This window comes from Paramacrobiotus metropolitanus, unplaced genomic scaffold (assembly GCF_019649055.1).
Source record: "Paramacrobiotus metropolitanus isolate TYO unplaced genomic scaffold, Prichtersi_v1.0 Parri_scaffold0000036, whole genome shotgun sequence".
Taxonomy (NCBI): domain Eukaryota; kingdom Metazoa; phylum Tardigrada; class Eutardigrada; order Parachela; family Macrobiotidae; genus Paramacrobiotus; species Paramacrobiotus metropolitanus.
Genome location: NW_026570256.1, coordinates 1,072,966 through 1,096,610, shown reverse-complemented (window position 1 = coordinate 1,096,610; position 23,645 = coordinate 1,072,966). Strand labels below are relative to the sequence as shown.

General features: G+C 46.7%; 4 protein-coding genes across 9 annotated transcripts; 1 reads left to right on the top strand and 3 right to left on the bottom strand.

Moving 5' to 3' along the window:
• Nucleotides 1-622: 622 nt before the first annotated feature.
• Nucleotides 623-2,077, bottom strand: LOC129589686 (uncharacterized). The gene is made up of 2 exons (XM_055484526.1): nt 1,787-2,077; nt 623-1,506 (listed from the first exon to the last, which is right to left on the bottom strand). The coding sequence occupies exons 1-2, from the start codon at nt 1,826-1,828 to the stop codon at nt 883-885; spliced, it is 666 nt and encodes a 221-aa protein (XP_055340501.1). The 5' UTR covers nt 1,829-2,077; the 3' UTR covers nt 623-882.
• A 5,730-nt stretch (nt 2,078-7,807) lies between these two features.
• Nucleotides 7,808-10,422, bottom strand: LOC129589626 (uncharacterized). Its single transcript, XM_055484447.1, has 4 exons — nt 10,154-10,422; nt 9,800-9,910; nt 9,558-9,687; nt 7,808-9,425 (listed from the first exon to the last, which is right to left on the bottom strand). The coding sequence occupies exons 1-4, from the start codon at nt 10,260-10,262 to the stop codon at nt 8,069-8,071; spliced, it is 1,707 nt and encodes a 568-aa protein (XP_055340422.1). The 5' UTR covers nt 10,263-10,422; the 3' UTR covers nt 7,808-8,068.
• Nucleotides 10,423-11,453: 1,031 nt separating this feature from the next.
• On the top strand, nt 11,454-15,475 carry LOC129589605 (uncharacterized). 3 transcript variants are annotated; one of them, XM_055484419.1, is made up of 4 exons: nt 11,454-12,087; nt 12,407-12,536; nt 13,704-15,061; nt 15,131-15,475. In XM_055484419.1, the coding sequence occupies exons 3-4, from the start codon at nt 14,365-14,367 to the stop codon at nt 15,232-15,234; spliced, it is 801 nt and encodes a 266-aa protein (XP_055340394.1). In that variant the 5' UTR covers nt 11,454-12,087; nt 12,407-12,536; nt 13,704-14,364; the 3' UTR covers nt 15,235-15,475. The 3 variants fall into 2 exon arrangements, 1 of the variants encoding a protein (XP_055340394.1); XR_008690625.1 differs by lacking the exons at nt 13,704-15,061; nt 15,131-15,475 and adding an exon at nt 12,607-12,938.
• Nucleotides 15,476-15,545: 70 nt separating this feature from the next.
• On the bottom strand, nt 15,546-23,451 carry LOC129589596 (uncharacterized). 4 transcript variants are annotated; one of them, XM_055484403.1, is made up of 2 exons: nt 20,031-23,451; nt 15,546-16,071 (listed from the first exon to the last, which is right to left on the bottom strand). In XM_055484403.1, exons 1-2 carry the CDS (start codon nt 23,067-23,069, stop codon nt 15,871-15,873), a joined length of 3,240 nt encoding a protein of 1,079 aa, XP_055340378.1. In that variant the 5' UTR covers nt 23,070-23,451; the 3' UTR covers nt 15,546-15,870. The 4 variants fall into 4 exon arrangements, with proteins under 4 accessions (XP_055340378.1, XP_055340376.1, XP_055340377.1 ...); XM_055484401.1 differs by lacking the exon at nt 15,546-16,071 and having other exon boundaries at nt 19,216-20,441; nt 20,799-23,451; XM_055484402.1 differs by lacking the exon at nt 15,546-16,071 and having other exon boundaries at nt 19,216-22,703; nt 23,129-23,451.
• Between the last annotated feature and the right edge of the window lie 194 nt (nt 23,452-23,645).

Here is a 23,645-nt window from a genome sequence, read left to right as displayed (position 1 = left end):
AACCTTGCTTCTTCGAACTTCCTACGCGATTTTTTTTGCTGATGCTTCTCAAGGGAAAGCTAGCATTGTTCGTATTCGTAGAAGTACCACTCGAGCTTGGATAAAATGCTTTTCTATGGCTGAAAGCCTGGATGTGTCAAGCTATTTCTGTTAATAATTAATATTAAAGTTCGAACGATGCGACAGATGTTTGCAATAATGTGTTTTTACCAATTTTCAGCTGTTAAAAATTCTGAATGGTTACGGCGCACTTGTGGAGTACTTATCGGCAAAATGCGTCTCGGCCCCATATTCCATATAAATGTTCCGTCCCATAACGAGTTGTGAGGCGAGAAGCGGCTCACGTAAAGCGACAAAATCTTTCAAAGGATTTTAACGTATTGCGCCGTGGTGCAGTGGTACTGCCTGCGCGGATCTAACGACGTAGCCGGGGTTCGATTCCCCCATCGGCGCCTTTTTCAGCCGTTTCTCGGTTTCCCTCGGATTGCGCCCTGCTTAGAGAGTGATTGGGTTAAAAACCGCGTAAAAATCGCACACAAGTTGCGCCCATCGGACAATTTGTACGAACGAAGCTCATAAAATATGTGTGAGTGTGACCCAAATTTTTAAATTATAGCAGAGGTGCATAAATTCATCAGTCAACTGTGATCGCCGCAGTCATACGTATAAAAATGCAATGGCCTGCATAAAAGTATGCCAAGTTCTTCGCTTGCTAAATTTTGTCACTACTTCTAGTAGTTAACATTAATACAGTAACAATCATAAACACTGCACTTAGACTTCGCGTTTATCGCAAAAGGTAACTTTGCATTGCAAAAAAGGATCTTTTGACAAACATCTTCAAAAACACACGTCGCTGCAGGTAATTTCTTTCAGCACGGTTTAGCAACCGGATTTATCAGGTTTGCTAGTAGGTTCGAAGACGCTCAAAAGCGCTGAATAAAACTGAAAGCTTTCCGTCGCATGGTCACGATCCACAGCATTACTCCCGCAGTCTCTGTCATCACTGAGAATCTTTCGGGAAACGCCGAATTTCCCTTCAGCAATGCCGGGCCGATTGTGCACCTTGTTGGCCCAAATCCAATACGCCGTGTCCCAAGCTGCCGGGTTCTTGGTTACGAGAGCCGGGTTCTTCACCAACCGGTCATCGCCATACAGTCCCTTTGATACTTCCTTGTACAGCGGGAATCCACGCATCATCAGGTATCCTCGTGCGTGGTAATCTCGATTGGGATGCGCCGGGTCGGGAGCACCGGACCACGACGTCCCATCCGTGGTCCACAGGCCGTCGGTTCCCTGGAGGACGTTGGCGATAAACATGGCTAGTTCCCGCATTGAGCTGATCTTGGCTTTGGACTGAGCGGTGACGACAAGAGGCTTATACTGCTGGTACGTGGACATTCCGTAACCGGCTTTTTCTATGGCTTTCTGAAAGATCTCCCGCGTTACAAGCGGGGAGGTGTTTGTGTCCGTCCGGTGGGCAGAGTCTGCTCTGCCAACGAAAACCTAGCGAAATGGAAGATGATTTTTGCTCGTAATTCATGAATGGGAGAAATGAAACGCCATGGTAAAAGCCATGACTTAGAGTCTTAGACAACAATTTGCAATTATCAGTGCCAAGGGCCCAGCACGAAATTATATTTATTACATTATGGTCGACCATTACCGGTTTCGCCCCACATAATGGTACAAAACCTAAACGAGCTAAAAAGCCAGTTTTATAAAGTGAAGCTTCTGCTGCAAAGGAAAAGGAGTACCGAAAACATGGACAAAAACCAAAACTCACCAAAAACATCGACAAAATTACGAACAGAACGTTGAGATTCATGGCTTTCAGGATCTGACAGTGCCACTTTGGCAATATAGTGCTTTCTGGTTAGCAAAAGTACTGTTTAAAATATCTAATTGAGAACGAAGACAAGGCAGCATGATTTCTAAGCTACCGTTGAATTTACACTATTTTATACAATTCACCGGCATTTTTCCCCTCAAGCGGTAATTAATTTCCAGAGAAAATAATAAACGCGATGTCGTCCTGTCGTTTGCGGAAAGTCGCATCCGGTCGGAAAAACTGCAAACAAAACTGAGTTGCGCATTTATAGGTTAACCGCATTCTCAATGACTCGGCTTGTTTTGACAGCGCTTAACATCTGATGGATATTTTGAGAACAGCCAGTCCGTTCATTTTTATCAGTTGCCGTTAGGGCAATATCACTCAGAGTCTCAGACCGTCAGGCGGATGTCAAGACGTGTATGTTTGTGTGTGAGTATGCATTGTCTGTGTAAAAACCTTATAGTTTTGATCAGTGACGTTCAAAAGCCGTTTCTCTTAGTGACTTTTTGTTGTGAATAAAGTATTCATTTTTTGAGCCTAACTATCCAAAATGTTATGTTTGTAATTTTGCCCGCTCGTTAATGCGAAATGCTTTGTTAATAAAGTTACTCATGAATAGTAATAATCCCTTCAGGCAATATCGTTTCCAATTACAGCACATGACGGAGCGTTGTTACACATACAAAATAGGCAGTTTGGTGACGCACTGTCAACACTTTATGATCCAGCTCTTTAGTCGACTAACCATGTATTCCTGGAAACTGTCATTATTTTTTGGTATTACGAGTGTGTCACAGTGTCACTAACGTTGTATTAACGAATCGGCGCGTCTATCAGTATCAACCGCAATTACTGCATTAAGAGCTGCCTATTATTCTAATGCACGATGATTCTTTGGTACATGCCCTTGTCAAAGTGCCTTGGCAAATAATAGATCAACTACTACACTCAAATTGAATACTCCGTTAACTAGCCAAACTGTAAGGAATTCACTCCTGTGCTGTGGCAAATGGGACTGCAAAATATGGCATTTACCGATTAGCGAACGAAACGGCTATACGTTGCCAAAACATCTTGCAAAGTAGCTTCATCCAAACGAGCGGCGGACAAGGTCTCGTACCAAGAGGAAACGAATCAACATGCGGTCGACTAGATGGCAATGGTTGTTTCTGCCAACTTTATCGTTCTCGAAATTCGTGTCATTGTAAATTCCTTGAAAAGCCGTAATTTTTTGGTCCGCTAGTGTGGATATTGCACAGGAAAGCCCTGAATGTTGACTGGAAATTACGGGTTTTTAGTATCCAAAAGTACTTCCAGGGATACTCTAGTATCTGGAATTTACGTACCAATACGCAGTGTAGGACTAAATGGTCGCATACTCACGTATCCACATTCAGTGCGCATGCAGCGCAGTGCACTGTACGACTACGTTTAAATATTCGGCTGTCGTACACTGCACTGTCGCCACATCCGTACGGACGACTCGGTATGGGAGTATGTGACCATTAATTCCTACATCGTACATGGCAGTGAATGCACTAATTGAGATTGTGGTTATATTATGGTTTAAAACATCATTATTCTGCGCTTAGAAGTGATAAAGTGAGTCTTATCCCCCTTTTTTATGCCATTCCATTCGCACCACGTTATCTTCGCTGGCACCATAATCTGGGACATCCAGCCCTGCTGTCAATGCAACAGCGGGTATTCGAACAAAGAGTGCGTCTATCCGACCGATCCAGCAAAAATCATGGATGGCTACAAATGCCAAGTGAGTAGTCTCCTGGATTTTGTCGAAAACAATGACCGAAGAAGACTTTCGCGCACAGTTTAACCGCTACTTTAAATCAGACGTTACCACCATCGAAAACTGTGCATGCCGGGTGGATTAGCGAATTGTTTGCCGATCAAAAGAATCGGTAGCCGTGTTCAAGTGGATGGCGCTGGATAAGGCAGTACCACCAATGAGACATGTATCCATCTGCGATGAAGACTGATTTTTCCAAACAAGTGCTTGCAAGTGTGACGCGTGCAAGTCCAACTCGTAAAGCTGCTGTTGAGCGAAATGTACTGTATTACTAGCCGTGCGACCTAAAGGATATTCCAACTAAACTTCGCAAATCTGCTACAACTTAACTCCCTCACTGTCATAATTTTGTCCGTATCGGGTTCCAAAGGTATATGTATAACATTAATGTATTCGATGCGAAAAACAAATGCCCATCTTACGTACACACTTAGCTACGTACACCCTCTGTATTAAGTATACCAAAACGCGTACCAAAATTACTGTAAACTCATACAAATAACTGTGAGTACCGTACACCTCTACATTACGGACGATTTTTTTTGTACGGTGGTGTGCGGATTAGAGAGATTTTATGTATTTACGAGCAGTATTTCACCTGTTCTGAAGCAGGAATCCGTAAATTCACTGGTGCTTTTTCCAATAAACATATTCTGCGTCCATTCGTCCTGTTTTCGATGAGCACTTAAATACATAGAGCAATCCGGGGTTAAACTGACTCTACTCGTAAAGACACTTAAGTGGGCCACTATGATAAGTGAATGGGCGACATACACTTAAGTGGGCCAGCTTCAGTTATTTTTTTCCCGATCTGTATGGCTGTCGGCTTTTGTCGGACAAGCGGATTCTACTATCGGCAATGCCGCAACTCTAACCGCAACAACCGGTAAACCCACATTCTAGTAGATTTCTCTAATAACACAGAACCTCCAAAACTCAGCAAATTTGTTGTCTCTCGATGAGTTTTTGCGCAGAGAATTAGTGTCTAGATCCAGACAGGAAATGCGGTTTCTGTTCTCTGTACGGTTAGCGACCAGGTTGAGTAGGAAGATGTGCAAGTTGCTTTTAAGTTAGATGAACAGAATGATGTTATGGGTTTTTGTTGCTTGGTTCCTACCGTTAATCTAACTGGAATGAAATACTCGTACCACTACCATAATTTTAATAGCAGAAGACCATCGCCCTTGTTGACATTCAGTGCGGTGTAGTCATGAGAGCATGGGTGTAAAAATCGGCATCGGATGAAAAAAACGGAATATTATTTAATGCCTAGCTTTAAGTTGTGTACAAACTGATAGGCAAACACCAAACTTTAAATTTTTTCCGATATCTGTAGAGCATCCGAGCCGATCAGATTGTGTAAGACATATTTTGTCACTAGCGACAAAGCCGATCTGCTGCTTTACTTGGTGGTCGAAGCGGATATTCTATTTGCGCTGGTAGTACTAGAAATGACTTTGACCATCGCAGGTTTCGTCAAAGGCGTTTTATGGAACGTTTCCACAGCAGTAGCCGTAACCGAATTGGACACCGTTTGCTGGCAAATGGGCTCGTTAACCGAATATTCAGTCTGTGTGTAGTAGTTGATCCATTCCGAACCGAGAGGAAACGGGCCGGCGTCGGGTCACTGGATGGTAAAGGTCCTCCTTGCTGTATTGATCACTGTCAAAGTTAGTGTTGGAATAAGGACCTGCAAAGGAAAACAATTCGCCTGCTTCTGCATGAAGCCGTAACATTTTATTTGCTCGCCACCATGATCGGCACCAAGCGAACTCACAGCTACAGTGAAGAATGCGCAAAAAAGCGCGAAATGGCTGTTCGAAATTATAGATTTTATGAGTGGTATTTGAAGGTGTGGCAAATCCGTAAATGAGTTCACTTGCAAGGCATTAACTGTTGCATTGTAAAATAAAATTTATTCGCAGTCGCTCTGAAGTCGTGAAGTCCACCTTTTGGATGACCATATTGTAACAGTTGTACACTTCAAAATGCAAAAGGTTCGTGAAATACAGCTGTGGTAGCTCAATTTACACTCACCCGGGTGGTGGCTGGTTATGAATGCACAAAAGGATTATCTGACGTAGTGAGGGGAGTTGGCGATCGCAACAGACCCCAGCTTGGCGTACAGTACAATGATCCATCATCCATGTACTTGAATACTTTTTAATTTAGTATTTTGTACTTGTTGATTTCTGTGATGCATGGCAACGGCTGCCACTGCAATGTCCTGTTATATATGTGGTATTTGTGTGTTTGGGTACTTTAGTTGGTTAATTATAATAGAGCACGACGCTCCACGTCGTGACAATTTCACTTCTTTAATAATTACTATTTTGAATTAACCCTCCAGCGGGCGGTACCCGAAGGAGTGCGAGTTTCCTTTTGAAAATTGGGATTTCCCGACGAAAAAAATCAATTAAGTAAGGGAATTTTTTGTGAGCTTGTGCTGACCATAGGTCAGCGGTGCTGACTATGTCGCTTGCCAACGCCAATGCCCATGGACAGTCTACAGCATAAAAATGTTTAATTTTGTAATAATTAGGCGAACAGGAACTAAGTAGAAGCAATTAGTTCATTAAATAGTACAAAAAAAAGTACTTTAAAACAGCAGTATAGAAGTGGTCAACGCATTGACCACTGGTCAGCAAAAACTTAAAAACTACCAAAACTCGTTTCCATGTATTGTGACCACTACTACAGATAAAGAAATAAAATATAAACGATGTTAGCAGCATTTCTGCTTCCAAAAACTTTTATTACAGTCTCATAAGTCATATGGTACTGTACAAAGCACTCTTTATACAGTTCAGCATTACACTGCTGCAGTGCGGCTGCGCCTAGTTGCCTGCATATTGCGCACAGTGGCACTTTTCCTGGATTTGGCCGCAGGTGCCATTATCAGAAAAGCGGTGGGGAAGGTCCAGCTGCATTGGAGATTGGCGCCGATTTAGATATTAGTGGTCACTAGCATTTGTTGGAACGCGCTAGCAACCGGATGTAACCCGGAAGAATGTGCACATCACCAATGAGCACTTTAGAGTTAGCAATCGCTTGAGGCTGGTCAAAACTCAAAACTCCCATGTTTTCTCAAAGCTACCCGGCTGCCTTGCCTTTGTTTGCCCAAGCGATGAATCGCCAGCATAGGTAGAAACGTGGCAGAACGCCCAGTTTTGTGCTGCCCTTTACTTTGTTATATACGCTGTTTGTTGTCCGGAAGCTGACAACTTTTGATACGATTTTGCTTTTTCGTCGACCGCCCGGGGTGCTAGTCAGCGGCAGCGGTTTTAGCCGGCTTGCGACAACCGGAATCGTGTGGCGCATGTTAGTGTGCAAACGCCAAACCGACAGTAATTTTGATCCGATTATGCAATAAAAAATAACTGTCGAAATTGCACCCGCCCATGAATTCGTAACCCTTCATGGGCATTGGCGTTTAGCAGGCGACACAAGTTTTTGGCGGACTGTGGTCAGCTATGGTTCAGCTTATAGAATCCATATTAGGCATATTTGAATAAAGCGTTGTCAATTCTACCTTGTTGATTTATCTCCGGTTTATTTGTTCATCCGCTAATTAGTTAATTAGCGCGACCTACAGTAGTTAGAAAAATTCAAAATTAGCGATTTTCGCGAACCTGTTGTTCTTAATTGACTTGAGACACAACTTCAAATTGTGTTTTTAACGTTGCTTTAAAGTCCCCTGTTGCTTATTACATTAAGGGATAACGAATAAATGTTACCGATCGCTGCGGAAAAAATCCCAAACACCTTGTCGCCTCCTGAACGCCAATGCCCGTCAATGGGTTAAGCAAATATGCTGTCAATAAAGCATTGGATAAACCCAGCGCACCGTAGTAAACCATAGGGCCGATTTATTCAGCCACCCGGTGTTTGGGACAGGTCACCTTCTTTTTAAAGGAATCCAGTTACCGTACAACTGGCATTTGAGCGTCTGTCAGTCGTTCACTGACCGACGCTCTGCTTGATGGTAGACTTGTCGTCGCATTTGTAAATTAACTCAACGGCGTTCTTATTGGTTACTTACGTACGTATCTGTACTTGTATGACTCGACAACACCAAAAGGGACTGCAGCCACTCCATAATGTTCAACAACAGCGAACATAGCATAATTGTTGTGTCTAGTTTATCCAAAATCCAAAACGTTGACTACAATTTTGTCGTTATTTAGAACTCGACTTCTTCATTCATAACTCGTACGTTTTTAATAATAAATCTTCACTTTTTCAAGCAAAATCCTTTCCTTTAGCCATGATGCCCTTAAAAAGGGCGGCTGCTTTTCTTGCTTATGGAACAAATTGCTTTATTGTGCAAGTCGTGATTGAAGATTGGTTGATAACATCACGGTCATCACCTTTCCAAGGAGAAGCTCTGGTGTGCAATGAAGATATTTTAACAACACCTGTGATATTCAGCGCCGGCCGAGGATGTTTGGTTGTAGCGTTGGTTTAGATATTAGCCCATTCGCAGTTGCATTGGCGACTGCATTGATACAGTTTGGCTCATTAACAGAGTATTCAATCTGCGCGTAATAGTTGATCCATTCGGGTCCGAGAGGAAATGGATCGGCACGGCAGTTCACAGGATGATATAGATCTTCTTTAGCGACCTCGCTATTTTCCAGCCTTCTGTCCGAGTAGGGAGCTTCAAATGAATATACTTGGCCGACTTCCGCTCTAAGTCGCAGGTTATGACTGCCGCGCCACCACGAGCGAAACCAAGCAAACTTGCAGCCGCAATGGAGATCATGTAAGGAGTTTCGGAAATTCGGATCAAAATTGTAGTTTTTCTGACTTTCCAACAAAGCCTCCAAAGACAGGATCTGGAGATTTGGCAGGTCAGAGAACGTGCCTGGCTGCATATCAACAATGGTAGTGTTGTAGAAGAGTATCATTCCCAGTTGCTGGGATGTTTTGAAGTCTGCCTTCTCGATAGTCAAATTAAAGCAGTGATACAGCTCAAAGTGCAACAGATTGGTGTAGTTCAGTTTGATTAATCTGGACGTTACGCGGTCTGTGGTACAGTTACTCAGCTGGAGTTTCACGACTTGACCCTGCACTGGCGTAAATGAATATGTGGAAAGGAGCTGCTCTTCAACATGGATGGATACTGGTCTAAGTGGGGGGCCTGCCATATCCAACGCCATCCGTTCCAGTACTGCAACCGATGCGGTCGATCGACACCCAATACGGTAATCGTTCCGTTCGTTACAGTTATCGATGGTGGTCACGTCTGGTTGGCAGTAACGGTTAAACTGCGCGGCACATTCATCATCAGTCATTCGTTCCATCGAGAAATTTATAAAATTCTCCTCGACGTTGGCCTCTTTTTTGCCGGGGCGAATGTTTAGTGGACATTTATACCCTATCATGATTCTTGCAACATCTGACGGACTTAGAGGTACGTTCTGTCCCATACGAACAATGAGCCCCTTTTTCGGTACCATTGTCGGATGCTCGTTTGTTTTGCTGCCCGCCAATGCTCCTAAATGCAGAATGGAGTGGTAGTCATATTTGAGTCCAAAGGTGTACATCGTTGCATCGATTGAAAATAGAGTGGGGTAATCTTCATTGTTCATCAAGTTTCCTTTGCGCATGTCGATGTGTTCGTCGCGGTCGGGGCGCCTGTACTCATGCTCAAAGCCAATTGAGCGCATAGTGTAACGTTGAATGTCCGTTATAGTGAAACAGGAGTATTTGGCCGACTCGTTGAACCGCCCTAAGTCGATTGCTTGCGGTCCGCCCCGTTGCCCAGTAAATGCTCCACACCTACAAGACAACAGTAAAAGTAAATTCTGGCAAAGGTTTTACTAACATAGAATGTACAAATTCGGTTTTTAGTACGGTGAAGTTTTCTTGCAACAATTAAAGCACGGTGTTTGTCGCCAGACTGGAACTCACAGTCCATCATTTCTTGGGCGGAAGTAGAGATAATCTGTTTCCCCTGACCATGTCCGAAAAATGATGCACTCTTCTGTCTGTCTCTCCATTAGAGCAAGAGCTTTCAGAACTTTTTTCCTCTCTGATTGATCTGCAAAAAGCAGTAAAACTTAAAACGATGCCATGTGAAAGTGTGGCTGTGATTTGTTGGAATTGCTTAGTTAGCACCTTGCTGTATTACGATGCACGTCTGCCGCACTCACCAAATTCGGAGCTTAAATAGAACGGAATAGCGGTACGGTTTGGCCAAAGTCTGGGACCGGTTCCCGCAATGACATTAGGGTCCGACGTATTTATCGGGATGTAAAAAATGTCTGAAAACATAATATTTTACAAAATTCGTAGTTCTGCGCTCAACAAAAAGCTATAACTCATTGATATTCCTATCGCTTTTTACAGGATGTGGAAATCGAACATTATTATTCCATACCAATTCTAAACGAAACGACTAACTGATCGTTGGAATGAACAGTGCAGCGATTGCACCGTGAATTTATTTGACACACAAGCGGTTTAACGTTTATTCTTATTACTATAACACAATTTAAAGAGCTTACCTTCCGTAATCCCCACACCTTCGCTTTCGTCTGACACTGCTTTGGCGAAGGCAAGAAAGCTTACAACAACTATTATGTACAGTATGCAGTTGCATGTTTTTTCTTCCATTTTCAAAAACGTTTGAGTTCAAGTTTCTTATGTCTACATTTGTGTAGTGTATCTAGTCTGCTATTCGCTTTCCTGCAGAATACAAATAGTACAGACATTAGCATTACACAAGCAACCGAAAAAATTGGAGATGTTGTTATACTGCTTTGCTGATCCCTATCACCAGGTTGATTATACTGTGCCGCTAGCAATCTATAAAAAATTGTTATCGCACAGTACAACATTGTTACGCTCGCTTATAGTGTTGTCAATCGCAATATCATGTTGCAAACATGTAGGTATCAGACATTGCAAAACACCCATAGGCAATATCGGCAAGTGCTTTATAACAGGAAATGACGACATTTGTCAATGTTGCTGGTCAACGAGGAGATTATGTGGGACTCCAAGAAAACTGCAGTCTAAGCCTCAAAATGCGAAGTCATTGAACACTGCATCGGACTTGTGAGATTCAGTTGGCAGAGTCCAGCCGGTGCTCACCAAAGTCTCAGTATAAGCGAGACGTTCGTCCTATTGTAAAGTTCTTAAGAACCATAATAAATCAAATATTATGTGAAGAATCATTGAATCTTCGTTGATTTTTGTGCTACACTAACTGTTGCCAGTCGTCATCCAATATAAGACCGATTTTGTTAAATTTTTTCGTTGTCGTTATATATTTTTATAAGGCACAAACATGTAGCCATCAAAGTTATTATAACTAGCATTCGCGGTCATACTACAAGTATAACTTCAAGCTTTGAGAATCGTTTATATCTTCTTTTATACATGTTTATAACCGGTGTTATTACCTGTTCCAGTCATTTTTATTATTTAGTTGATTCTTATTATTTCTTAATTTCTAACGGACCCACAACCCGTGTATGCTACCCGGCCCCTCGATTCCACGGGCATGCTCCATGGGACCAGGCTGTAATAGGTTTCTGAGTCCGGCGCAGTTCTGGCATCTCCGCAGCGGCGCAGCCATATTTCAGCAGCCATTTTGTAACAAAATGGATTAACAATCTTTGCGACTGCTGAGTGCATGGCGTATAGGTGTTTTTGTAATTCCTGCTACTTTTTGCATCAGGCAGTAAGGTGCTAAGCGATAAATAGCACTGCTTGAGGCGTATTATGTATAAAGCACGTATATGTTGTAAGTTGTAATTAATTTTAAAGAACAGCGTTTCACAGTTGGGTTTGTCGAGTTAACTCTCATCCCGGCCGCGAATGCCGATTTACTGCTTAAGACGCACTACTGCTGCAGAATGATTCGAACGGCTAAGCGCTATACTATTCACATGTTCATCAAATACTGTTCTTTGGTTTGCGTAATAACTGTTGCAGTTTCTCTCAGCTTCGTCGCAGCAGTATCGGATGAAAGTGAAGATGTCGCGATTACTGAAGGAAAGTCAAAAATTGAACAAGTTGTGCTTGAAGTATTTATCTATGTTGTACTTCTTATGCTGAAGGCAAACCGGATATATTTTGCAATTTCGTTGCTTACTGATAAACCTACTTCAGTGATAATTTGTCAGCTGAAATTTTTGTGTGGTCACTACTGACTATATCCTAGATCTGCCGATGCCGACTACTGCAGTGACACTGCATTTTTTCCCTAACGAATCTAGAACTGAGAACAGTAAACAAAACGTCATATTGTGTGCTTTGTATAATTACAAGTAAGAAAATAATCAGCATGAGACTTGATAACTTCATTAAACGTTATTTTTAGACCTTTTTAACATGCCTGTCAACATTCCGGAAGTCAACGAAACTGCAAAGATTGGTCATAGGCTGTGGCCAAACCGTACTGCCATCCCTTTTCTTATAGACTCAGTTTTCAGTAAGTGCATAGTAAACTGGAGGAATACCCTTACGTAATTCAGTCTCAAAGAAGACAACCAATCCTATTGTCCGTACGTTAAACTTTGTCTGAAATAGGAACGCTAACGCACAAATTTAATCAATAAAACCAGAAAACAGTTTTTAAAAAACTTTTTTAACGTTATGTGACACTGGCTTACGCTTACCATTATTTTTTACGATACTCTTCTAACACTGACAATATCGTGACATCGTCGGAATACCAAATCTTTTAATCTGTAGAATGTCGAAACTGCAACATATTTTGTTCGTTATGGGTTTCGTACTACTAACTGCAGACGAATCCGAACGCGAAATCATTATGAAGGCGTTGCGCATAATGGAAAGAAAGACCAAAGGATGTATCCAGTTTAAAGAAGTTACAGATGAGGATGCTCACATCTTCTTTTCAGACAGCACCACAGGAAAGTAAGTTCAGCTTAGCATTCTAACAATGTATTAGATGACAATTAACAACGTTAATTGATGTTAATGTTAGCTGGAGGATGTGTGCTCCCGCGTTTCCCTTTTCGCCTTGTGTAGGCAGCTACCTGTGTTGGTGGCGCTGCGAATCGCTGTGGCCGCTTAGATCAAAGCAGCCGCCGGCACTCACGCGCCTGCTTTTTGCTCTCGGCACTGTTTCTGTGCCCGCGTTGGGTTCTGCATTTCTGGCCGATGTTCTTTGCATTTCTTGTTCGTGTGCGCGCGAGTGATTTGTTCTTTACCACCCGCCACACCCTGCTGTTTGTGCTGCTGTTATTTCGCGTTGCTCAATAAAGGGGCCTTCGGTTGCGCAGGGCACTGGTCGCACTCTTGCGCCGACCCCCGGTCGGCCGGCTTCTCGCTGACCCAGGGTCACCGCACACAGCCGATCACGAGAGTACCAGCCGCCCAGCAGCCGGGGTTCCAGCACCCCCCAGTGGATTCCGGAAGCGGTAACATTAATTGTAGTTTATGTCTGACATAAACTTCAATCAGAGCAAGTACGATTGCAAAATTAACTTCAAGTTAAAGAAATTAAGTTCAATCAGAGCAAGTACGATTGCAATCTATAGCGAATTCCTACAGGTCGGTGCGCTGTTTATGTCATATGTACGATGTACCACTCGAAACAACCATTATTTTGGCGGCGGCTACTGTGTATGTTTCATTGTTCTCTACCAAATGCAGATGCGCTTATAAGAGAATCACGCAGCTCTAGTGACAGATGCAGCGCGTAGCTATTGCAGCACAGGCTCCAGCAATTTTGGGGTGAATTACTCTGGAGTTTGAACAAATGGTATTAACTGACGCAGTCACGCAGATGATTTACGGTTATTGTTATACTGAAAAGGTTTTTTGTTGAAGTAAATAGGCAATTACTGTTAGTGGACCAAGATTCGAACATAGGATAGGAGGTCGCTGGAATAGGGTTAAAAATGATTAATTAGGAAAGTAAACCTCTAGAAAAACAAAAACAGTTCATCGAGATTGCGACTGCACTCAACTGTACCAAGAACACAGGCAGCGTTGCCCCGTTGTATTTCTAAACTGCAACGCTGCAACAAAAACTGCTTGGTATTGCATGGTTATCACTTACCAAAATTTTTCCATCAGGTGCAGAAACTGGATGATTGACCGAACAACCCGTTACCCTTATGATACGAGTATATTGTATGTAATTGACCTGGGAAAGCCTAACCATACACGGTCCGAATACTGTTTCGGATTAGGCATAATCCAGTATCGGGTTATGCTTGCTCTGGGATTCAGCGGTGAGCAGCAACGCAGCGACCGCGACAAGTATGTCGACGTCCATGTAAGGGACATCGACTACAGTCCGTATGCCGACGATATTCCTTGGCAGATCAATCCAAGCATGTACACTTTTGGGACCAAGTATGACTATCATTCTATTCTACACCTCGATGCCTTCATGGCTTCCCCCGCCGCCAATGCATCTACGGCTCCTTCTATCGTCCCCAAGGAAGGACTTATTGTTCGCATGGGGCAGCAGGCCCGTCTGAGTCCCACGGATGTGGCCAAAATACTGATAGCCTTTAAATGTCCATTAACCATTTTACCCGGGAAGGAAGAAGGCCCTGAAAACGATTTTCCGAATTTTTCGCTTGAACCAATGACGGACGACGATTGTTCTGCACAGTTTAATCGCTATTGCAAGCCAGATGTTAGCATAATCACGAACTGCACAAAGCCAAAATTTCGAGATTAAAGTGTCGTCTGTCAGTCGAATGCATCGGTTGCGGTGCTGGAGCAAATGGCGCTGGCGATGGCCGAACAGCCATTACGACCAGTAACCATCGATGTACACGAACAACTACTCTCCAAGTATTCTTTCAAGCCGGTAAAGCGCCAAGTTGTGGAACTCTGTATGGAGAGTTGTATCAGCGACCGTGTGACTCTGAAATTACAAAATCTCAACTTTACAAATCTGCTGTACTTTGAACTGAACAACTGTTATAACATGGTCATCGATAAATCGGATTTCACCACTTCAGTGCGGCTGAGAATTATAATGTTTTACAACAGTACGATTGCAGCCATGCAGCCTGGCACCTTTATTAATTTACCCCATCTTCAAATTGTCTCATTAGAAGCCCTGCCAGAAACCGAAAGGTTCTACCCTTTCGAGCCGGTATTCCAGAAGTTTCTACAGAAGCTTCATTGCGCGTGCGAATTCGCCTGGTATCGATCCTGGTGGACAAACAATAAGAATCTGCGGCTTCGCGTTGATAGAGGCGAGCTTTATTCTTTTGGTGGGCCATACAATGATTCATATTTAGAAAGTGGGGATTACAAGAAAGAAGAATTGTACTATCCGGTGGACTGCCATGTTGACCCCTTTCCTCGCAGTGTCGAATGGATGGACTATCACGCTCAGACCGCATACTCCGTAAATGAACCAGAATGTCCGGAAACGTATGCTGCTAACGCAGCTGTAAAAGTAGCAACAGGTAAGCCACAAGCAGATGCCATCAAATCTACGGACTTTCTTTTGATGTGTTTTATCGCATTTTTCACAGAGGCTCCTACTGGTAAGGTTCGTTCGAATTCTACAAGTAAAGCCAAGAGATTTGCCCTGACAACCAAGAAAATTACCGGATACACTGTCAAGCATTCCCATTAGTACCAGCTAGACATCGAGTACTGTCAAAGCACCACACAGTCCGCTCCCCCGGAAATGGATCATTCTCTCCAATCAGTCGATAAATTCGTAAAAGTGCATAAGTTATACTGTGAGGTGCAGATACATCTGGAAATATGCAAGTACAGTTATATTAGTAGCAAAGAGATTAAGAGTTTGTGTCAGTTTAGCACTCTAGTATTTGTTGGAAAATTTTCCCTTTGCCAAAACAATAATAATACTGCTCGCCAAGGAATTGTACGATAAAGAAATATCGTTGATACGCTTACACTATCCGTAAGGCGTAATGAATATCGGGTTTTAGCCACTTTAATAATACTCAGCTAAGAACTAACAAATAACAAGTAAACATAGGCTTATATAACGACCTAAGCCTGAAATAACAGAACATCAAGGGAGTCGACCTAATATCAGACAATCACTCATTGTCAGTACATCTGGCTCACAAGGGCATGAGAAAGGCAAAACATGGACTATGACCATAGGACAAACGAACACATGACCATAGGTGCATGACCATAGGAGAAAACATATATGACCATAGGTTAACGGCGGTACATGACTAAGCTAGTTATGTAACATTGCCCCCTTCCCAGACGTCGCAGGTCTCTCAAGACGTCAAGTCCCGTAATTCGTACGGTGTAGCGGGATGAAAATCCGTCCCTCCTCCTTGTCCGGTGGGTTAATCGCTTCATATCCGGGATCCTCAGGAGCGCTGACGTAAGTTACCGGTTCCGCTACCACAGTCGAACGTCGATGTCTCCGTTCCGCCAAGCGATTCGAAATCCGCTTTCCGCATCCAGCTATCGGTCCACGACACTGAAATATGACCAGCACAATCAGCACTAGCACTACAACCGTAGTGATCGACCAGAACATCGTTTTGAACCAACGTATCTTAGACATTAGGTCAGGTACACTTGCTGACTGCTGTACGTTCTGGACGAACGATTCCACGTTCTCTACTCCGTTATGTTCCATTGCCCCGGCCAACTGGCCTAGCAATTGGAACGTCATCGCATGCTCCTTCTCGGCGGCTGCTTCCAGCAAAGCCCCAGAAAGGTCAACAGTCTCCTGGAAAGGCGCGAGTAACAGCTGTCGGTCAGCATACTGCACCGGCTGCACTGGTCGCCAATCTCCGTCTCTCCAGACGTGAGGAATCCCACGGAAGTTCACCGTATGCGATTGCCAGTAACACTCTTGCCACTTAATCGCCGTGAATCCGTCGCGAGAAATCGTGAAGTTTCCTGAACGAGGTTGTACGCCGCAGTAGACGGTGTTCTGCGCTTCGAACGTCAGGTTAAACGGTCGGCACTGCCGCAAAATTCCCATGCTCCCGAAGCGCTCCAAGCTCTGACACTCTGTAAAGTGCATAGCACGCGCAGCCAAAATCCCGCTCACTTTCGACAGTGAATGAAGATTTTCGATTTTAAGTCTACTTATCCGACAGTCGACGGCGTTAACAGCTTCCGCAAGGTGGTTCTCCTGCTCCACCACCGAGTCCATAATCCATTGCAGATGTTCTGGTAGATACTGTTGTAGCGTCATCGGAGGTTCAGTGGTTGCGCCTTCCGCCTCCGGCGTCTTTCTTCCGACAGTTGTAGTAGCCACTGTCACAGGCAACGGCATTATGGTGCGCGATGATCCCGACGGAAATCCGGGATGTGTCCCACCCGCGAACCCCAGCAAGTTCCTTTTGCCTCTAAATGCCGAATCTTTGCCTCCCCCTCCCGAGGCACTGCTTCCGGCGGTGTAGTTGAAATCCTGGAACAGGATCTTCTCCGCACGCGTCAGCACCCCCAGCAGCATACTCGTTTCACCGACAACACGGAATGCCTCCGTTCCGGTCTGTCCGCACAAGCGCGCCATTGCGCCTAGAACAAAATCCATTTGCCGGGCAGTATCGCGGATTCTCATCACACCGTTTGTATCGTTATACAATTGACCGACTCGCCTGGTCAGCCGAGCCGTCTCGCACGGTCTCTGCGTTTGCGAAATGTCGTTCCATACCACGGTCCGGTGTGCCAGAATCGCGTAGCCTACGGTGCGATCCGTCGCTACCTCACCGACGATACTCATAATTGGGCACGTTTTGCACTCCTGTTCCAAGGTCAACTCCTCGAGCTCACAGTTGTATGTAGTGTACGTCTTTGTAGAGTACCAGGCTCCGTCGCCCTTCGGCTCTGCTGTAAAAGACAAGACACTACCACGCTTTACCATCGAATTCACACCGCATTTGAACGTGTTAGCCATGACCCAACAGTCTCCCGCTGCTAACGGCTTCTCCTTCGAGGACTTCGTCGTGTCCCTCCAGCCCAGAAATCCTTCCTCGATGTGCAAGGTCTCCTCCCAGGCCCGACAGCTGAAGCCTTTGAACACGGTCCGGGCTTTATCTTCTGTATAGATGTCATACTTGACCGGGGTGAACTTGACGGACGACATGTTGGTCCGGCATTGCTCGTAGCGCTCAAAACTGACGACACCGACATGTCGTGGTGAAGAGCAGTCGCAGACAGCCACCTCCAGTGCTGCGACTTAATTGCATAAACAACAACACCAACAGCAGCAAGCCGTAAAAGTGCTTGTAAGAGCATGGGTCATACCGGTCCGGTGCCCTGCGCTCACGACCCGAACGCCGCTGTTCCGTTTCCGAGTTTTCCCGAGTCACCGGCGCGAGCATCTCCGCCTCCGCCGTTGTCACTACCTCAGTCCCCACAGGGGCCTGTACCGCTGGCACCACAGGGGCCGCCATTTCAGGGGCGCCCATCAGGGTGGTAGACGGCTCCTCTTCCGCTACCGTGTCCGTGCCCTCGTCGCGGTCCGCCGGTTGCTTGGGACGCGCGACAGGAATCCATCCTTCGCCGTCCACATCCTCGGAGTCAACGAACATATCGTTGCGATCCTTGAACAACTTCATCTTTGACACGTGGGTAACGAAAACGTTCCTTCGCTTCCGGATCCCGCAAGTTTCCACTTCGTAATTCACGGGCGACGTTTGCCTAAGCACTCGGTAGGGCCCATAAAAACGACTCAGTAACTTGGTCGCCTTACCGCGCTTTCCAGCAGGGTTGAACACCAAAACGTAATCCCCGTCTTTGTACGTCACTTCCGGGTGATCGTCGTGAGCGTAGAGGTAGTTCTGCTTCCCCTCAATGCGCGCATTCGCCTTCGCGTGAAGCGCCTCCATCCGCTCTCCGACATCATACACGAACGCAGCCGCTACTGTCGGGAACGCGATGTCGACCGGCAGCGTCGGCTCCCACCCGTACAGTAACTTGAATGGCGACTCTTTCGTGGTGTCATGCTTGCTGGTGTTTGTCGCAAACACCACAAACGGCAGCACCTCGTCCCAGGTGCGCTGTTCAGCGTCTATGAACTTCGACATCATATGCGCAAGCGTTTGGTTGTACCTCTCGCATGATCCGTTGGTTTGCGGCATATATCCGCTCGTCGTAACACGCTTCACCTCCAGTACCTTGTAAAGGTCACTGGTCAGCTGGTTGACAAACCGTGTCCCCTGATCGCTCAAGATCCTCAAGGGAAACAAATGCTGCAGAAACACTTCAAAAACCAAGAATTTCGCCACCGTCATCGCACTTTGGACCGGAAATGCGCCTGCCAATACATATTTAGTGAAAAGGTCAGTCACTACCAGAATGTATTGGTTTCCACGCTTGGATCTGGGCAACGGCCCCAGAAAGTCCATGGCGAGCATCTCGAACGGCCGCTCCGGACAGAACGACTGGATCGGTCCGGCCGCCTTCGTCGTCAACCGGTTCCGCGCCTGGCACGGTGCACAAGACGCCACATACTGCTCCGTAAAGTTGATCGCTTGAGGCCAGAAGAACCGCTTCCGCACTCGGTCCCAGGTCCGGGCAAAACCGAGATGTCCTCCCATCGGGTCATCGTGGCAGAACGCCAGTACCTCAAAACGTAACGCTTTCGGAACGGCTAGCAGTAAATGTTTTTCACCTTGACTCTTCCACTCGCGATAGAGCAACCCGTCCCTTCACGGCGTACACCTTCTGAACGCTCTTGACCGAGTCCATCTGCTCCATCACCTCCTGAATCCAAGGGTCATTGGACTGTGCATCCAACATTGCTTGCGTGGTGGGGCCCGTCTCCTCACGTACCGCCATCACCGCCAGCACACCGGTTTCCGTAGCCGGTGGGTACCGAGACAGACAGTCTCCATCGGCATGCTTCGCTCCGCTCTTGTGTCGAATCACCAGGTCGAACTCCTGGAGTTGAAGTGCCCAACGGACCAAGCGACCACTGGGAGACTGAATGTTCACCAACCAACACAAACTATGGTGGTCAGTGATGACCGTCACAACACGACCTAACAGATAGTAGCGAAACTTATCTGCGGTCCAGACGATACCCAAACACTCCCGCTCCGTGGTGCTGTAGTTCCGCTCCGCGGCGTTCAAGCGGCGGCTCCCATAAGCCAGCACACGCAAGACACCGTCGCAATCCTGCTGCAGAATGACCACTCCGATGGCGTATTCACTGGCGTCCGGGTGGATCTCCACCGGTCGCGATACGTCAAAGTGTCCAAGCACCAACGACGAGACGAGACGGTTCTTCAACGCCTCGAATGCCCCCTCCTGCAGCTGCTCCCAGACGAACGGCACGTCCTTCTTCGTCAGCTCGTACAGCGGACAGGCCAGCGCCGCATAGTCTTTGATGAAGCACCGGTAATACCCGGTTAGACCGAGAAACGCACGTACGGCTTTAAGATTTGCGGGAACCGGAAAATCTGTAATGGCACGTACCTTTTCAGGGTCGGCCACCACGCCTTCCCGCGTTACCGTGAATCCCAGTACGTTGACTGTCGCTTTTAGAAAGTGACACTTCTTCGGTTTGAACATTAACTCGATCTCCCGACATCGAGAAAACAGCGCCTCCAATACTTCTTCATGCTCCTCCAATGTAGACGTCGCGATGATCACATCATCCAAGTAGACCGCAACGACGCCCCGCACGATGAGGTCCCCCACGATTGTTGTCATGGTACGCTGGAAGTACGATGGAGCGTTCTTGAGCCCAAAGCACAGTTCCTCGTACTCGTAGAACCCCATTGGCGACTGGAAGGCTGTCAACGGCTTCGACTCCTCCGCTAATGGCATCTGCCAGTAGCCGGAAACCAAGTCCAACGTGGAGATATACCGTTTGCCAGACAACGCCTGCAAACAATCGTCCACACGCGGCAGAGGGTGCTTATCAAAAATCGTTATACTGTTAACACCCCTGACGTCATTGCACAAGCGCCAGCTGCGCCCATGATCCTTTCGCGCTAAGACAATGGGACTAGAACAGTCGCTGCGGGACGGTCTAATCACCCCCTTGTCAATCATTGCGCTAATTTGCCGGTTAATCTCCGCGACTTCCGGCGGTGCATACCGGTACTGATTCCGAAACTTCGGCTTCGTACCCGGCATCAGGTCAATACGGAACGGCTCTACCTTAGCCTGACCCATTTTACAGCCCTCAGTATGAAAAAGGTCACCGTACTTCTCAATCAACTTAGTTATCCGACTCACCCCGTCGGTTGTATCAGCGTTTCCAATGTCAAAATCCGAAACGGGACGGCGTGGCCAATCGTACTCCCACATTGCCAGCTCATCCTCCGGTACATCCGGATCGCCATACTTCATAAGCTGATTCACTCGTGGCGTCGTCAGCATGGATTCCTGATCCGCGGTCATCCGGGCGCACAGGGCCGCCGCCGGCATCATGACCGCCTCCCGGGCGTGGCCGCAGGTATCCGTCACCACCGTGTCACCACATCCTCCATGCGTGACCGTGGTACCATCCTGTCCCACGTACAAGAGCGTCGCATTGCACACATCCACCAGCCAGCCGGGTTGGCGCAGGAAGTTGCATTCCAGCACGCACTCGTATCCCTCGTTGCTGACATTGTCAAAAACACAAAAAGCCACCGGCAGCTTCTGGTTTGCTACCGCAACATCGAGTACGATCTTACCCGTTGTACGGATCGTACTCCCATCACCCAGTTCCACCGGCATCATCAGTGGATCCGACATGACATCCAGCTTCCGCTCCAGGAAGCCTCGATTCACAACGGAGAGGTTGGCACCAGTGTCCACCAAGGCACGTGCAGCCTGTCCGTTCAAGGTCACATCCACGCACATGTGCGTTCCGAGCACAGCGTGACGACCTTCGCACCCATCGCCAGACGTACGCATCATCGTGTACAGAGGGCGCTTTCGTGGAATCTTTTCCCACAATCCGAAGGAGTCCTTGCCAATCTCATACTTGTATGGTAACAAATCACCGTCCCGAAGCGGACGCAACGTCTTACCGCAATGAAATTGGACATCCACATCGATCAATTCATCTGCATCCTCCGCTTTGACTAGCAGTAAATTATTAGCTTGCACACCGACACTGACTGTACTGACCGTTTGTATGCCGGCGTCCGTTTGCGTGCTTGCATGCCGTGCATCTCCGTTAACTGTAGCAGTGCTGTCAGCTGATCCACGCCGATTGCGCGGTTCACAGACTGAGTCGGCATAAATGCTGATGGTATCGCTAGAATCATCCGATGACTGACCTTTGTCCTCCATTTCGGCCTGGTACACGCGCAGCTCATGCGCCGCAGTTGTGTCCAAAGGTCGGCTTCGGAATGGCGTGGATTCAATACAGCCAGGACACGTACCTGCTAACAACGCAACCGGGTATCCGTCTATCATACGGTACACATACCCACACGCCGTTGCCCCATACGCCGCACAGCCGGCATCCGCCCCGGACATAGCGGCCAGCGTGGCTGCCGCTTCCAGTGTCTGGTCGTCCGTGCCTGTGCGGTCCAATGCGCTTCCGCGCATCATCCGGAGTCCCGCCCTCGGCGCAGCTCCCTTGGCATCCTTTGCCCGCTTCGGACAATCCCGAAGCAAGTGATCCGTTGATCCGCAGTTCCAGCAGGACTTATCTTTACGTGGTGTGGTCAATGCGTTTCCGGTGCGTGCCGGTTTCGATGCGTCGCTGTGGTTGGAATCAGCAGCGGTTAACTTAGAATGAAATTCTGGCTTACCGCCACTTCGACGGAAATGGTTGTTGGCACGCTGATCCGCCGCCTGCTGTCGCTGGTTGGCTTGCTCCTCTCGCCGCAAGGACTGCGCCGCCTTCTGCAGGTCCGCGAAGAATCCCTGAGGCGTCTTGGCTGCGGAGGTGACTAGCATCTTGTCGATCTCCGGGTAAAGTCCGTTCCGCAGCTTCAGCAGGACATCCAAATCGTCCATTTTGGTGTCGTATTCGTAACATAGGTCAACCATGTCGTTATAATAGTTTTCAACGGATTCGTTCTTTTGTAACTTACGTTGACTAATCTTCAGCTTCAACTGCAACTTCCAATCTTCCGTGAGGAAGCGTGCCAGGAGGGCGTCCTTGAAGGCCTTCCACGTCGTGTAGGGCTTCATCCCGTCCTCCGACACATTGTTGTACCACTGACCCGCGTGGCTAGTCAAGTACACAGGGACTTGCGTCAGTTGCTTCGCATCGTCCCACTCCAACGCCTGCGCAACCGTCCGGAACCTACGAACCCACTGCGCAACGTTCTCACCGGCTTTCCCGGTGAACACCGGCGGTCGCACGTCCGTCGCCACGGCTAGCGATCCCATCGCGTCCGCCAACTCTCGGGCATTCACAGAGAATGCCGGAGCCTGCCGTCCACCTGATACGTCCGGCTTCGACATCGTAGTCTCCACAGTCGGCAAGTCGTCCACAACCGGTTTATCTTCGTCGTCAGAAAATAAGTTGCCCAGGGAGTCAATCTCCCCCTTTACTGACATAAGACTACCACCACGAAACGAACGTACTAAAGGTAACGGTATCAAAAGGTTTTCGGCACCAAATGATACGCTTACACTACCCGTAAGGCGTAATGAATATCGGGTTTTAGCCACTTTAATAATACTCAGCTAAGAACTAACAAATAACAAGTAAACATAGGCTTATATAACGACCTAAGCCGGAAATAACAGAACATCAAGGGAGTCGACCTAATATCAGACAATCACTCATTGTCAGTACATCTGGCTCACAAGGGCATGAGAAAGGCAAAACATGGACTATGACCATAGGACAAACGAACACATGACCATAGGTGCATGACCATAGGAGAAAACATATATGACCATAGGTTAACGGCGGTACATGACTAAGCTAGTTATGTAACATCGTGCAATAAATACATGTAGTGCTGATTAAAGGCAAAACGCCCGAAATCATTGCTGCAACAAGTTTTGAGTTGAGATGTGTGTCAGGCGGCTGGCAGTATATTATCATTATTATGTGTACTGCAACAGCGCTGGCTCAGTCGAACCAGTGCAAGTCAATGAAGAAAACTAATGCCATTGTTTTAACTT